The 13908-nt window shown below is 52.7% G+C and overlaps 2 protein-coding genes across 6 annotated transcripts in view; one reads left to right on the top strand and one right to left on the bottom strand.

The window, feature by feature from the left end:
• The window catches only part of MRTFA (myocardin related transcription factor A), an 86088-nt gene extending 82231 nt beyond the window's left edge, over window positions 1-3857 (top strand). For both annotated transcript variants that reach the window (XM_058805765.1, XM_058805766.1), the window contains one exon: window positions 63-3857. In XM_058805765.1, the coding sequence (XP_058661748.1) occupies window positions 63-562 (500 nt within the window). In that variant the 3' untranslated portion in view covers window positions 563-3857. The remainder of the gene's footprint in view (window positions 1-62) is intronic.
• SGSM3 (small G protein signaling modulator 3) overlaps window positions 3545-13908 on the bottom strand; it is a 31634-nt gene continuing 21270 nt past the window's right edge. For 3 of the 4 annotated variants that reach the window (XM_058805768.1, XM_058805769.1, XM_058805770.1), the window contains 11 exons: window positions 11754-11881; window positions 11296-11451; window positions 10741-10795; window positions 10315-10364; window positions 8966-9118; window positions 8800-8870; window positions 8447-8495; window positions 8154-8239; window positions 7675-7797; window positions 6226-6286; window positions 3545-5814 (listed from right to left, as the gene is read on the bottom strand). In XM_058805768.1, the coding sequence (XP_058661751.1) occupies window positions 5731-5814; window positions 6226-6286; window positions 7675-7797; window positions 8154-8239; window positions 8447-8495; window positions 8800-8870; window positions 8966-9118; window positions 10315-10364; window positions 10741-10795; window positions 11296-11451; window positions 11754-11881 (1016 nt within the window). In that variant the 3' untranslated portion in view covers window positions 3545-5730. The remainder of the gene's footprint in view (window positions 5815-6225; window positions 6287-7674; window positions 7798-8153; window positions 8240-8446; window positions 8496-8799; window positions 8871-8965; window positions 9119-10314; window positions 10365-10740; window positions 10796-11295; window positions 11452-11753; window positions 11882-13908) is intronic. The other variant, XM_058805767.1, reaches the window with a different exon arrangement.

The raw sequence follows: 13908 nt of genomic DNA, 5'->3' as shown, positions 1-13908 counted from the left end.
GAGGGATCCTTCTGGTGTTCAGCCAGACTTTTCCTCACCTGGGCTGTTTGTTCCCTCTCCAGAGATTTCTGCTGACTTCAAGGATCAGTCGTCCCCAGCTGGGAAAGAGGCGCCCGTGGCCCCGGCGTGTTCCCCGGCACCCAGCAGCCAGCACTCATCGGAGCTGGCAGTGCCGGTGTCCCTGGGGCAGCCGGTGCTGCCGGGCCGCCTGGAGGACTTCCTGGAGAGCAGCACGGGCCTCCCGCTGCTGACGGCGGGCCACGACGGGCCGGAGCCCCTGTCCCTCATCGATGACCTTCACAGTGAGATGCTGAGCAGCTCGGCCATCCTGGACCACCCGCCTTCACCCATGGACACCTCGGAATTGCACTTTGCTCATGAGCCGTCTGGGGGCATAGCCCTGGATCTGGCTGAGGCTAACTTGGACAGCATGGACTGGCTGGAGCTGCCAGGGGGTTCTGTCATGAGCCTGGCTCCCCTGAGCACCACGGCTCCCAGCCTCTTTTCCACAGACTTTCTTGATGGACACGATCTGCAGCTGCACTGGGATTCTTGCTTGTAATTCTGTGAGCAGAGACTGAAGGGAACGGGAGTGGGAGGGCACAGGCATGCAGAGGGAAGAGGCCAGTCAACCAAAAAAAAAAGAAAAAGAAAGAGCTCCTAGTATTTGTACTCCTCCCCTAACAGTGTCCTTCCTGCGTGAAGCCAGCAGTGGGCCGGGCCAGGACAGGGAGATCGGCTGCTGGGGTGGGAGGGGAAAGGGGCAGGAGGAGCTGTGGAGCTGGTGGCCTCCTGCCCACTCCACACAGCTTGGCCCAGCTGGGGTGAGAGCAGAGCCAGCAGCCCCTGTTCCTCCAGGCAGGAGCAATGGCAGCACATTGTTCCCTCACGCGGGACAGAGCATGACTGGGCCTGAGCTGTTTCCAGAAGCAGCGCTCTGCGCCTTCCTGGGATTGGCAGATAGAGGGGGGTTGTGCTGCCCCAGCACGGTTGGTCTTAACGGTTGTGGGAATGGATTCTACCTCTGGAGCAGGACACAAAGGCAGGAGGGCTGGCTGGGGCCCAGAGCAGCTGCCCTCTGCACCACCTGCCATCTCTCAGGGGAGGGTCTGATCTGCCGCAGGGCTGGGAGGAGCTGGGCAGAACAGGCACCTTCTCTAAATGTAGCCAAAGGGAACCAGGGCTCCCCACCAACCTGCTAATGTCTAAGCTGGTTTCCCAAATATTGCTGAGCTTGGCAGAGGCCTGCCCGCTAGCTTCACTCACTTTGGGCTGCAAAACAGGTTTTTAAGGTGCTAAAATCAGGTCCTTATATGTTAAAATTGCTGTCAGGCACAGCCCATTGCCCCCAGCTCCCACAGCACTCGTGACATCCCAGGTGAGCAGGGCACTCAGCCTGGGCAGGGACGCGGGCAGTCAGCCTGGCGTGTCCTGGGGAGTGGGTGAGGGGCACAGCTGGCAATCAGTAACATATCATTGGGGGCCATGTGCAATCTGTCTTTGCCTTCACTGTGTTGGTGCCTCACTGTAACACGTGCCCCAGTGGGAATGGATGTTGGACCCCATAGGCAAGGAAGGGGAAGTGGGACTGCAAGAGTGGTGTTGAGTGGCACAGCACAGGTCCTGGCTCAGTGACTGTGAGGGCCCCTTGCTGGGGAGGAGCCTGAAAGCAAGTATTGGGCAGCTGACCTCTGCTCCTCCCTCCCTCCAAAGTAAATGGCTGCTTACTTTGAGCTGGTGCCCTGTGTCCCTGTAGGGCCCCAGGCTGGTGCCTTGGGACAACTGCAGGCTGAGGACTGGGTGTACAAGCCCCCAGGACCTCAGAGCCACGACAGTGCTATTCCTTGGGCAGGGCTCTGTGGTGGAGCACCAGGCCTGTGGCTCACCCTTATGCTGTTACTTTAGAATTCCTGTGTCAGTAACTCACAGCCACACTGAACAGGTGGGACGTGGCTTACGTGGATGTGGCCACCTCACCACAAGGCTGTCCCTGCTTTGGCCCTGAGCTGGGTCCAGGCTGCTCGTGCTGAGTGAGGTGGGGGAAGCTGTGGCTTCTGAAGTCATCCAGACTAAGGTACTGACCTGCTCAGGCAATGGAAGGATGAACTGCCATCCTTCTCAGTATCTCCTTGAGGATGCTGTTCCCACCTTTCCCCCACGGTGGGCTGCAGAGCTTCCTGCTGGGGAGCGGTAGCTGTGAGCCCCATGCTTCTTCCATGCAACTTTGGTACCTGGTCCTCTTCCCAGGGAGAGGCTGTGCCACAGGGGTGCTGGTACCTCTGCTCCATGGTGAGGCAGGTAAATGCCAACCCTGCACAATGTGCTCTCCCTCAGCCACTGAATTGGCAGCTGGGTGGGGTCATGCCTGTTTGCAGCTGGGATACTCCAGCTTTCCCGAGCCCTTTGCTTGTTAACTGCATGGGGAGCCACTTTCCTAATCATTAGCAGGGGGAGCCTGCTGACAGCTTCCTTTCTTTCCCCTCCTCTCTCCTCTGGCCGTGAGCTGTAAGAGAGTTGGAGCCTCTTATCTGCCTCCCTCAGTGTCCGGATTGGGGAGGACACCACTCCCCCCTCCCCCACAGGCTTTCTATTCCTCAAACTACAGTGTCACATCCTAAAAATCAGAATAAAAGAGTCTGGTGAGCACTCCCTTTATCCTCCTGAGCCCTCCCTGAATTCTTCCCTGGCACAGCCCAGGTGCTCACTGGGACCAGTAAGTACTTAGAAATCACCTTAAGAAGCTTTCACCTGCTCTGCCCAGCTTTGGGGGCAGGAGGCAAGGAGTTTCTAAGGAGGAAAGTATGGGGGGAGTGGGAGGATCTCCGAGTTGCCAGGGACAAAATGTGAGGCTGCCTGTTTGTCAGACTCAAGCAAAATCAGGTTCTTCAGCCCATAGTTGCAGTAGCCCCCACAAAAACCAGCTGTGTGATTTCTTTGGTACAAATAATTACAATTCTACAGCTATTAAATAAAGAAGGAAATTATCAATAAAGTGCAATGAGTTCCTAGAGGAAGATGGGAGACTCCAGCTGCAGTCCTGGCCTGACCCAGCCCTGGTTCCTTGCCCTGAGCCAGGTACTCCAGTGATTGGCAGAGAAATGCCAATGCCTGATAGCAGTGTAGCCCTTCCCAGAGATTGCTGGTGGAAGGCTGAGCGCCCTTTCACTTTCACCCATCCACCATCAGGTGTGAAACTGTAGGAATTTAATGACCCTGACTTTGCCCAACATACTTGCATTGGCTGAAGAGCTTCAAGGAGCCCAGAGGATGCAGAACCATGAGCCTCATGTCCTGAGGAGCCCGGCTGACCTGTGGGAGCCTCTCTGCACAAGGGGCTTCTGACAGGAGAGTGAGTGCTAACCCCATGCCTGTGGGCAGAGGGGAAGGTGGTGCCTCAGCCCTGAAAACGTTACTCTTTTCCCCAAGCAGTGCCCAGAGCAGGCTTGCCCAGTTCTCTGCTTTCTTACTATTATTTCTTTGAATAATAGTTCAATAGTTCTTTGTTGGAAGAGGTATTCCCCTGGACATACATTTTTGCACCCATTGGGAAAAACAAAGTCTGATGTTCTGCCTCTACCTTGAATGTAATCCTGAATCTTTCTGCTGTAACCACTACTTGTTTGTAATGTGTATTTGACTAGCACGCACTCTCCCTTCCACTATGCAGCCACTGGCGAGGGGCCATCAGCACCATCACAGTCGGATGGTGCTGGGGCATCGGATCCACAGCGAGTATTCAACTGGAAAAGGATAAAAGTGACAAGTTAATGGGGGAGAGAATGGATCTTTAAATTGAATTATTTTTTCAGTTACAAATATTTGAAGAAAAAAAAATTCATTTTATTAAAAAAATTCCAAACAGCCATGTTCTCAAAAACTTCTCTGCTGTGCTGGTGGGAGGGCTTGGGGCCATTCTGCCTTTTTCAGCTAAGGGTGGGTGATCCCTCTGTGTCTTCTCAAACCTGAAAAAAGCAGCTTCAGTGGTGGTGGCTCATCCTTCTCAGTTGCAGGGAGATTCCCTCAGTGTATGGAAATTACCTCCCTGCAACCAGAGGCAGGTTTTACCAGGGACAGCTAATTTGTCTCCCCCAGCCCAGCAGGCTGGTCTGGACTGCAGGTGGTGGTGAGGTGACACTGCCCCTTCTGCAGCCACATTCCAAAGGAATTACCTTCACTGAGGACACTCAAATCAGAATATATGCTGCAACTTCCACCCTCCCACAAGTTTGGACTTCTAAGCACAGCTCTCCCAAGGGCCTGTTCCCTGTTACTGTCCCACTTTGCAGCTCAGCCTACACCTGCTTTGTCCAGAGACGCTTCTGGTAGAGACAACACTGCTGTCCCCACCACCCAGCCCTGCTTTCTGCTAGCCTCTCTGCCTTTCCTAAGGGTCCTCCCTCTGCAGTGTCCCTGCAACCCATAGTTTCCAGTACTTCTGGCTTTTCTGAGGCTGTGCTGGTGGCACAGAGGCGAGGCAGGGCTGCCAAGCACAACTGGCTCTGCTCTGGCTGCTGCCTGACCTTGTGGGCTGCTCCAATGCAGGGAGCTCCCTCAGTGCCAGCACAGAAATGGGATCACCACTGTCAAATGGCAGAAAGGAAAAATTAAACCAAGTCCTGACCCTGTCAAAAAAACCCACAAAGCCCAGCACTGTCCCAAGACACAGTTTTATTTACAAACCCACCAAATAAAGTAAGAATCTAGTGTCATCCCATCAGTAGTTTGTGCTCACAGACAAGCGCTTTCAGTAGAAAGTCACAGACTCCATATCCAGAGCCACCACCACAAAGCAGCAATTCTCCACTCCTGACCCACGTCCCCGATGCCATCGCAGGGCGAGGAGGACGAGTAGGTCTCCCTGAGCCAGCTCCAACCTAAACCTTGTCCTGAGCTACAACGGTGCCAAAATATACATGTTCCTGGAGGAAATTTACAGCTTTTTGGTTAACAGTAAAAATCATCTAAAATGACAGCACGAAACACTCTTGTTTGGAGGAGAGGTGGTTTTTGTCTGCTCCCAGAGTAGACAATGACCATCCCCTAAGGCTGTTACAGTGGTAACAGGCTGGTAAATTTGGGCAACTCCCGTCAACACCCCACACCAGTGCCAGGGAGGTGGGATGAAACTGATGCCAGTTCCCCCTTCTTAGCTCCAAGTCAAAGGAACTCTGCTGTGTCCCCCAGCAGAGGGGAACCCTTGGCTGCCATGGGGAGGGGTTGTGCTCTCCCTGCTGCTGTACAGCAGTGAGTCTCTCACAGCCCAATTCCACATGGCACCAGCTCTCATGGATCAAAGCCAGCCCAAAAGGGCCATCTCTCTCCCACCGCTCCAGCCACAGACATGCTCATATCCCCACACTGCTGGCCCATGGGGCAGGGCACAATGGCTCCAGCCAGGCTGCTCCCCTGGGCACTGGGGGGGAGGCAGGGCTGAGGAAAGCAGGAGACAGGGGTGGCAGAGATGTGGAAAGCTGGAAGGGGGCACTTGGTTTTAGTAGCCAGAACATACTTGTCCCTTTGCAGCATCACCCTCAACCATCAGCCCCCTCGGGTCTGCAGCTCAGCCTCCTGGCACAGCTCCATCTGTCCCAGGAGGTTTGGCAGCCCCCGGGGGGATTTTGTCACAGATACAAGTGGGTGGGGTGGGGAAGGGCAGGGCGTGAGACATGAGGGGGTGGAAGAGATGAGTGTGGCCATCGAGAAGGTCCCCAGGATGGGGCGGGGTGGGGGTCACCCATCTATGTCCCAGCTGAAGAGATGGTGCTTCACAAGCATGTCCTGCACCCCTTCCTTCAGTGGCTTCTTCTCCTTCTCCTGCAGGATGACACAGAGACCCAGGTCAGTGCACCACACCCAGAAAAGGACAGCAAAGGAGAGGTTGTGTCTGCGGGCAGAGCCTGAGCATAGTGAGGCTCTGGCATCCAGAGCAGCTTCCTGCACCTCCCACCTCTGCACAGCTGGCACAGGGAGAGGCCTTTGGTTTGGAGAGCATCAGGGAAAGGGAGCCTGACACTTCCCTCTGCCCCAGCTGGGCAGGGCAGGCAGCCCCCTCTGCCACCACTGCCCCACAGCTCCTGCTGCAGCTGCTGGAAAGCAGCCCCATCCACAGCCTCTGGAGCTGGCTCCAGAGGAGGCAGATGAGGGGCTGAAGCACAAAGCTGGGAGAGGGAAGCAGTAAGTGAAGCCCCTGGCTGAGTGAAAGAATGAGAGATGCCACCTACTCACCTCCCTCTTTATTGGCAGCTCCCAGTCCTGAGAGAGGCTGAAAGCAAATTTGCCGAGGACTCTGCAACAAAACCAGAAGAGTGTGATGTTAAAATGGACCCCCCAGACCACACTCAAAGCCTTTGCCCACAGCTGCTGCCCCAGGCACACAAATACACTGTCTCCCCAGCTTGTCCTGGCATGCCACTAAGCCTACAAGGGTGAAATTCCTTGTTTGATGGTGTTGAAAAGACAGCAGCAGTCACTCATTCCCTCTTTGCTGGGCTTCACATCCTCCCAGGCCAGGCTGGAAGAAGGAGCCTGAAGATGTGACTCAAGTGCAGCCCCTACAGAGCCTGTGCAGCAGCACAGGGAGGCAGGGGCAGCCCCAGCTCTGGGGGACTGCAGACATGCCTGGCTGGGGGCTGCACAACTGCAGCTGGCAATGGCAGATGGCAGCTTCCTCTCCAGAAAGCAGAGCCCTTCCTGCAGCACCTCAGAGCTCTGCAGCCCCCTCCCTCTCCCTGGAGCAAGAGAAGTGGCCTGCAGCAGCAGTGCTCAGAGGGGCTGGCACAGGGCACTCCCTTGCTGGCTGGGACAAGCAGGAGGTAAGAAATGAACCAGTCCCACTCGGTCCTTTGGCTGTGCCCAACTGGCACTGTCCCCATGCTGTGGGACACGGCAGCCCAGAGGTGGCAGGAACGCCCTCCCATTCAGCAGTAGGCTGAGAACACCTTGAAGGGTGCACACACAGGGCTGCTCTGGCTACAGATGCTCCCACTGGGGCCTGAGGCAAGTGGGTGGTGCACACAAAAGGCAGCTTCCACTCAAGGACAGCAGGAACCAGGCTGGAGCAGTGGTGACAGCAGGGGATTTGCCTTCCAGCTCCCTGGGACTTCACCTGGCTTTGCAGAGTGCAGGAGGGCCAGGAGCATTGATGCCCAGAGCCCCAGAGATGCGTGCCCTGGGCTCCAAGTGACTGCCTTGTGCAAGCTCAGGCACTAAAGTTGCTTTCAGCCCTCTCACCTAACCAGGGAGTCAGTGGGTGACTGGCTCCTTCCCAGCCAATGACTGTCCAACTGTCTCCCTAGGATATTCCCTGTTCCCTGCTTGGACTTGGAGTGCCTGGCAAAGGACATGGAGAGCAGTGGGGTTGAAAAGGCAGACTCTCCATCAGAGTAGGTGTACAGCAGGAGGCAGGCAAAGGCTGCCTGCTTGTCACAACAGGACCCCAGGAGCCAAGCTCTGCTCTTGGATCAGGCAGGCACAGTGCCTCACAAAGAACTGCCCAGAGATTCCCTGCTGCCTCAGCACACAGCAGGAAATCTCTATGGCTGGGATGTCTGGGCAGCCCACGCTGCAACTCACTGGAGAGGGTCCAAACCCAGCTGTAGTGAGGGCCACCTCCTGCACAGGAGGGGGAAATCTATTCCAGACACTGGCAGGGGGACATGCCATGGGGACACTCACCTCAGCTCACATTTGATCTGCACCCAGCCAGGGCTGCGCAGGAATGACCAGGGATGGAACCACTTCTCCACAGTCTGCAGGCTTGAGCACAGCACCTCCAGCCACAAGTGCAGCACCTGCTCGCTGCAACAATGGGGTATAGGCTTGTTACTCAGCTGCAGCCAGGGAAAGAAACCCCATCCCTCTGGGCTAGTCTGTTTTCAGCCCTAGCCTTGACCCCCGTCCCCAGCCCTGTGGGAACAGGATAACCCCGTAAACTCATGTGAGCCACCCCATACACCAGGATCTCCTTCTTCCAGCAAGGCATCAGGCCAGCACAACACACAAGGAACAAGTCTCTCCCAGTGGCTGCAGTGAGAGGGGGGAAAAAGCGATGCTGTGGCGTAAGACTGAAACCACTGCTGTCCTTAAGCCCACTCTGTCCCTTCCCAAGCTCTTTGCAGCCAAAATGCTGAGGATACCAGGTCCAGATGACTCACTTGAGTCCAACACAGATCAGAGAACGAAGCTTCACATCCATCTGTGCATGTGCAGCATCGTGTGTCATGTTCACAGCCTGAACCGCCTACAGGGAGGGAAGGTGTGGTTACTGCTGGGCAGCCACTTCAGCAACACAGCCAAATGCTGCCCACCCCCACCAGTGCCCCCTGCTACCACCAGAGGGGCTAAGAGAAGGTCTGGGAGACTCTGGAGCATCTCCCTCCAACAGTCTCCACAGGAAACATCCCCAAAGTAGGAGCTGGGCTCTGGCTGGGCTTGGGGCAGCACTCACCCGGTAAAGCAGCTCCTCTGGAGTGAGGACTTTGCCATCTTCATCAAGCCTGTAAAGATCACAGCAGAGACCCAGCTAGCTCCAGTCACCCTGAGCAGGCCTTTCCTGCTTCATACCCCAACAGCTCTCATGCTACTGCTGAGCCCAGGGGTGCCCCGCAGCCATGAGAGCCAGATACAGACCCAGAATCAAACACAGGGGCCCAGGGGAGAGGACAAGAGCCACTGCCAGCCCAGGTCAGCACAGGCACAGCCTGCTGACACCACACCCACAGGAGAATGGGGCAGACCACAAGCCCTGCCAAGGTGCAGAGCAGCATCAGTTTGATGAGCATGGAGGAGCAGGGCACAGACCTGTAAGTCTTGCAGAGCACAAGGCGAGAATACACAGAGTCAAAGTCCCGTTCCACTTCCCGGCTTGCAGCCTGGAGGGGCAGAGGGACACTCAGCACACCTGCCCTAAACCCACCACCTCAGCCCACTGGCAGCACTGCCCCACGAAATAACTGGGACATCTCACCTCTTCAATGAACAGCCAAGGGTGGCAGGCACCCCCCAGCAGAGATGGCTTCTTCAATCCATGTTCAAATATGGACTTCAAGGCTGGACAGAGTGTGCCTCGCACTAAGTCTGTCACTCCCTCTGTGACAGAGTCATCTCCAGCGATGGAGTACTGAGGAACAGGGAGAGCCAGCTCTCAGGGGGCAGAGCATGGAGGTGATCCACTCACACCTCTGCACAGACCAATTCCACACCCAGGTGCCTGCCAGAACCCCCTCCCAGAACCCCCTCCCCACCTCTTCTACCTGTCATGCTCTTGCATAAGGCCCCATGTTCTGTGCTACTGCAGGGGATCTCCTGAGACTTTTGTGTTCAGGTGGTGCCCAGGAGACCCCACAAGTGACCCCAGCACCAGCCCGGCAGCATTCAGCACCCAGGAATGAGATGGTGTGATGCTGACTGAGCTAAGGTGTGGAGAGGGACTTGCACTGAGGTCTCTGGGACTCCGTAGACTGCTCAAAGTCAAGACAAACAGAACCAAATAGGAATTTCCAGGTCAGGGGGAACACCACTTTGAGGTGTCACCCTGACAGTCTCCTAACACCCCCATAAGTGAGATGCTTTCTGTTTCCACAGTTAGGAGCAGAAACCCTCAGCAGTGTGGAACATTTCTGTGCACAGAGAGGTGATCTGCATCTAAGGAGCCCTGAGAGAGGGGGAAGGAAGTGATAGGTCAATACTGACATCTCTCTGGGGGCTTGGGTCAGCCTTTCAGCTCTTCCTCACTCCCCAAATGCTGAGAAGAGAGAGAACCAGGCCTTCTCCACTTCCCCTGAAAACTGCTGAGGTCAACAGCTGCTGATGTTTATCTCATGCACACTACCTGAATCTTGAGGACATATTGAAGTATCTGCTATAGATAAGTGCCATCCTATCACTGCCAGCTGTAAGAGGAACTAAGACAGATTGTCCCCTTGGGCACAACTGCTTGGGAAGAATTTACTGTCATGGTCACAAAGCATGAGCAGGATCCATAGGTACAGCCTCAAAGGAGTAAAAGAACACAGGCAGCTGGGAGCAGACAGAAACACTGCCCTGCTTCCTCATCTCTAGGGTCCTTGCAAGCCCAGGCATCTCACACAGGTGCCTTGGCAGCCCTCTGGGGCCCTCACTCTCCACTTGGAATTTGGGTAAACAGGTTTAGGAAGATAAGCTGCCTGATCACATCACAAAGCACTCAGAGGCCAGAGAAAGCAAACAGACTGAAAGAGGGAAATCTATGGCTCTTTTCAACTGTGGTTTTTTAGTTATGACATAACCCTTTTTTTTAACTGTAAAGTTTTTTGTAATTGTGGGGTTTTTAAATACCTCTTTACTCCGCTCATCCAAGATCTCCACAAATTTTGCAGGAAACCAACCTACAAAGAGTGAACAAAGAGATGAGCCTGACAAAGATACTGAGAAATCCTTACACAAAGCCCAGTGGGAGCTGAGAAAAAAATCAGAGTTCATAGGGCCTACCACCAAAGAAAGAAGCAAGCTGCCTCAAAAATCACAATAACTAAGGCAGCTGCACAATAAAGCCACTTGCAGGACACTGCCCACATGCAGCAGTGGTGACATGCCCCCAACCACCCCAAGTGACCAGGTCACTGCTGCATGACTGCTCTCATACGTTTCCTCTGCCCCTGGCAGATACTCTGGGGACCTGGTGGAGCCTTTGGTGCTGTTGTAGATGAATGGCTGCTCTGCATCTGGCCCCACTCTCCTCAGTGCAACCCATCCTGTTCTCACCTCTCAGTCCATTCAGCTCTCCCACCCAACAGTGCTCATCCTTCTGGGAAATTATCTGAAAAAGAGGGAGTGGAAAATAGCAGTTGAAGAGGCTGCGGTGGCAGGAGGGGTACAGCTGTCTGACTGTGTGTCCACAATGAGGAACTGCTTTGCCAATGTTCTCTTCTCACATAGTCCAGGGCCTTTAAGGGCACAAAGCTACTGCAAACATCCTCTTCTCCCCAGTTTTAGATGGGATGCTCACAGTTAAATACAAATGGATGCTTTTACAATTTGGTGTGCAGTGTTAAACTGGGACTTGGGTTGGACCAAATCCACCTTTTGCACAGCGGTACAGCAGCCAGGAAAGGGACTTTGTGGTGGCAGCCAGAATGACCCACAGGACAACACTCACAGGAACACACTGCCTCATTCCCAGGCAGTCCCTAGGAGCACCAGATGCCTCTCCTGGGCTCCTAACTGGGCTCTGAGCTCATCTCCTCCCTCCTTTCCCTGCAGGAGAGGTAGCAGAGCATCCCAAACAAGCTGGCTGTGCCTGTGCCCAGGCTGACACACCGTGATGATGTCGTTCTTGCGGAAGCCCAGCTCGTCGTCGTCGTGGCGCTCAAAATCCAGCAGTGCCTTGGCTCGGCGGCGCCGGTTGCGCGAACACGCCACGTAGTTCTCGTGGTCCCGCTGGTGGCTCTCCATGCTGTAGTCTGGGGTCAGATCCTAGCAGGCACACACAGGAGAGCAGAGAGGAATCAAAGCCCACAGGTGACTCACAACTGTCTGCCAAAGCTTGCCTGCCCCTGTTCCCAAACCTTTTCCAGCTCCTAGACAAGCAGACAACCTCTCAGCACAGCCCTCCACCACAAATGGATTAAGCAAGCCTCACCCTCCAGCCATTACACCTGGCATGTTCTTTCTCAAGCCCACATTTCAAGAGCATTTGAACAGCCCTGTCGCGTGTTGAACACTCAAAACCCATGCCTAGAGCACACAGCTGTGCAGATCCAGCTGTTTCCACTCACAATGATGCAGTTCTTGGGATCCACACACTGGAAGTGCCGTGCCACCTGGAGAATGGCCTCACGCAGGTCAGCCACCAGCTCTGTCTGCTTGATGTTCTTGGCTTTCAGTGCCTCCAGATCATCATCCCCTGGTGGAGCCCATGCAGCCAGAGGGAAGACAAGGGAAGTAAAGCAAGTACATGGTATTAATTTTTTTGTTACTGTTAGAAATTCCTGGTTCTGAAGAAACCAAAAAAGCCTCACATCAGCAGTACCTAAACTAAGGCAGGCACTTACACCCAATCTATTCAATAATGTGAATAGTACATACCAATTTGACTGCATCAAATTTTAAGGAGATGATACTTCAAAAACTGTGGAGAGAGTCCCTGTAAGATCTATGTGTTGGATAAGTGGGTCCCAGCTATTCTAAATGAGCTACAGCTGCGAAGTCCTCAGTTGGGCAGCAGCTGTAGCTCGTGAAGGCAACTGGGATAAAAGGGGTGGGCCGAGAGCCTAGGAGGAGCCCCTGTGAAGCCATGAGGAACTGCACAGCAGGGAAGAGCTGCATGGGAGAAAACCAGCTAGAAGGTATGGGCTTTAAGAATGTCATAACAAGAGGATGGGACTCTAGAAATATGAAATACAATAAGATAACAACAACAATTGGTGACCCCGACGTGATGGAGGTATGCAGCCTGAAGAGCTGTGGAGAGTAGGACAGCCTGAGAGCTGTAGCAGCCTGAAGAGCTGTGGAAAATTGTGTGTATTGTACTTGTGTGGTGTATGGGGCCTTTGAGTCTTGGGATAAAACATGTATTGTAAAATGTAGTGAGAGTCCTATGTATTATTGGATAAGTGGGTCCTAGTTGCTATAAATGAGCCACAGCTGTGAAGTCCTTAGTTGGGCAGCAGCTGTGGCTTGCAAGATAACTGGGATAAAAGGGGTGGGTCGAGAGCCAAGGAGAAGCCCCTGTGAAGCCATGAGGAACTGCACAGCAGAGAAGAGCTGCATGGTAGAAAACCAGCTAGAAGGTATGGACTTTAAGAATGTCATAACAAGAGGATGGGACTCTAGAAATATGAAATACAATAAGATAACAACAACAAAAAATTGCATATGGAACTGGAATATGTCATCTTTGATCTGTCTGGGAAATTCAGCATACCAAGGTACTACTTTAGAGAAGTGCCTATAATATACAGTCAGCTGAAAGGTGGGACACAAGACTGGGGAACTTGCAATAATTCCCTTCAACTGAAATTCTCTTGAATCTGAATCAGGTTTTGGTTGAATTACTTCTGATATTTGTATAACTCACAGGCTGAGAGCACATTCTCCACTGAGTCTTGGAAAAGATCTGAAAAACCAAGACAGCCCACTTTCCTGGGCCAGTCATGAAGTCAGAGCCACAAGAGACCTCAAACTCCTTAAGAGCCAGATTTCAAATGTTTGGGCTGTACAGAAATGGTCATGAGCCCAAAGTAAAAGTTACCAAAGCATCTTTTAACTATCACTAATCCCCCTAGGAGTTTTGACAGCCTATGTCTATTACCTTATGCAGAAAGATACCTGATGAGATGGATTCTTTAGACACTTAATGTATCTAAATGCCTTAAACACTGGGTATATGATGTTTGGGAACAATGAAACATTTGCTTATTTTTCTAAAAAAATAATTTTGTATTAAATCCAAAGTGCACTTTCATATATCTATTGCTCCCTCTATAATATACTGAAGATGTGGTAGCTTGATTAACAAAATTAACATTTACACTGATATTTTTTCACTGATTTCCAATGTTTGTACAAACACAGCTTTTATTCAGGAACCCAGTAAACCATTGGCTAGCAAATCAGTACTCTGCTTATCTTCTAGCAGCATTATAGAAAACCATATGAATAAAGCATGGCCTGAGTTACAACTGCTGCAACAGCTATATACACATTAAGCTTCTGCTAATTGAAAACTGATTAAGAGTATCTCTTTAATCATGTGATCCTAATAAAAAAACCCCAAACTACAGAAACATCAATAAAAGCACAAAATTAGGTATAAAATCATTTTTATAATTGTTTTCTATTTGCTACATTAAATTATTTGAGAGACATCAGATACACAGAGCTTAAGAGAAAACTGAACTTTGCTTCTAAACTAGAAAAATTGTGGGGCGC

The sequence above is a fragment of the Ammospiza caudacuta genome, chromosome 5 (assembly GCF_027887145.1).
Source record: "Ammospiza caudacuta isolate bAmmCau1 chromosome 5, bAmmCau1.pri, whole genome shotgun sequence".
Taxonomy (NCBI): domain Eukaryota; kingdom Metazoa; phylum Chordata; class Aves; order Passeriformes; family Passerellidae; genus Ammospiza; species Ammospiza caudacuta.
This window is presented reverse-complemented; position numbering and strand designations above follow the sequence as displayed.